The 1,054-nt window shown below is 48.7% G+C and overlaps 1 protein-coding gene across 1 annotated transcript; it reads left to right on the plus strand.

Annotated features, from left to right (window-relative positions):
• Positions 1-513: 513 nt before the first annotated feature.
• Positions 514-1,024, plus strand: Pmar_PMAR009692 (60S ribosomal protein L23a, putative; the record flags this gene model as incomplete). The annotated part of the gene is made up of 2 exons (XM_002774662.1): positions 514-656; positions 709-1,024. The coding sequence occupies 2 exons, from the start codon at positions 514-516 to the stop codon at positions 1,022-1,024; spliced, it is 459 nt and encodes a 152-aa protein (XP_002774708.1).
• Positions 1,025-1,054: the final 30 nt, after the last annotated feature.

Genomic DNA, 1,054 nt, shown 5'->3' on the forward strand with positions numbered 1-1,054 from the left:
TTTTGATGTCGGTCCGTGTGGATGTAGTAGATGCGCTGTGTCATCGAGGAAAGACTATGACTAACCGTTACCCCCGTGATTACGTTGGAGGCATTCTCTGAGTTTGGACGAGTATTTTCCGTCGCTCTTCTTGATGGACTTCTTCACCATTCAGTGCGAAGTGTACAGAATAAAACCCTGCCGAATCCATCACTACGATGCTTCGTGTCATATCAAATGTAAATCGATCAACTTGGCGTGCGCTACAAGCAAAAGTCGCTGTGAATTTGATCGATTATCCCTGCGAGGAGCCTGAGGCTTGTGATAAGAGGCCCCTCAGCGTGCGTAAAAGGGGAATTGTATATCCAGAAGGTGTCTTTGGGATGCGTTTAGTAGAAGGTCCTCGATCGTTGCGTTGCTTGTCGTGTGAATGGGGCGTTGTGATTACATCGTAGCGTTTTTGGTATATCTAATCGTATTGAGATTGGTGTAATTATCGTACATAGCTTGTTGCTGCCCAACCAGAACTACTTGATGGCTCCTGCTACTGACGCTAAATCGAAGGCGTCTAAGACCGGTGCCGCCCTCACCAAGGGTGTGCAGGTCAAGACCCGCAAGGTCAGGAAGAATACCACTTTCTTCAGACCTAAGACTCGTCAGACTCCCAAGGCTCCCAAGTAATTCTTGGCGACATACCTCGTCGAATCGGCTCTCATCACTATTCTGTAGGTACCCCCGTTCGGCTACTCCCACATTGACTAAGATGGACAAGTACCGCATCATCCGTTCCCCCATGACCTCCGAGTGGGCCATGAAGCACATCGAGGATCTCAACACTTTGGTCTTCCTCTGTGACATCCAGGCCACCAAGCAGCAGATTCGCGATGCCGTTGAGTCTCTTTACGACATCAAGTGCAAGAAGGTGAACACTTTGGTGCGTCACGATGGTCTTAAGAAGGCTTATGTCAAGTTGGCTGATGACTTCGATGCCCTTGATGTTGGTAACAGATCGGTATCATCTAATCAGCTTCGCGGATATCATTAGTTCCAACGAAATTGGGCGTGGCAGCGAACT

The sequence above is a fragment of the Perkinsus marinus genome (genome assembly GCF_000006405.1).
Source record: "Perkinsus marinus ATCC 50983 genomic scaffold scf_1104296958046, whole genome shotgun sequence".
Lineage (NCBI taxonomy): Eukaryota > Perkinsozoa > Perkinsida > Perkinsidae > Perkinsus > Perkinsus marinus.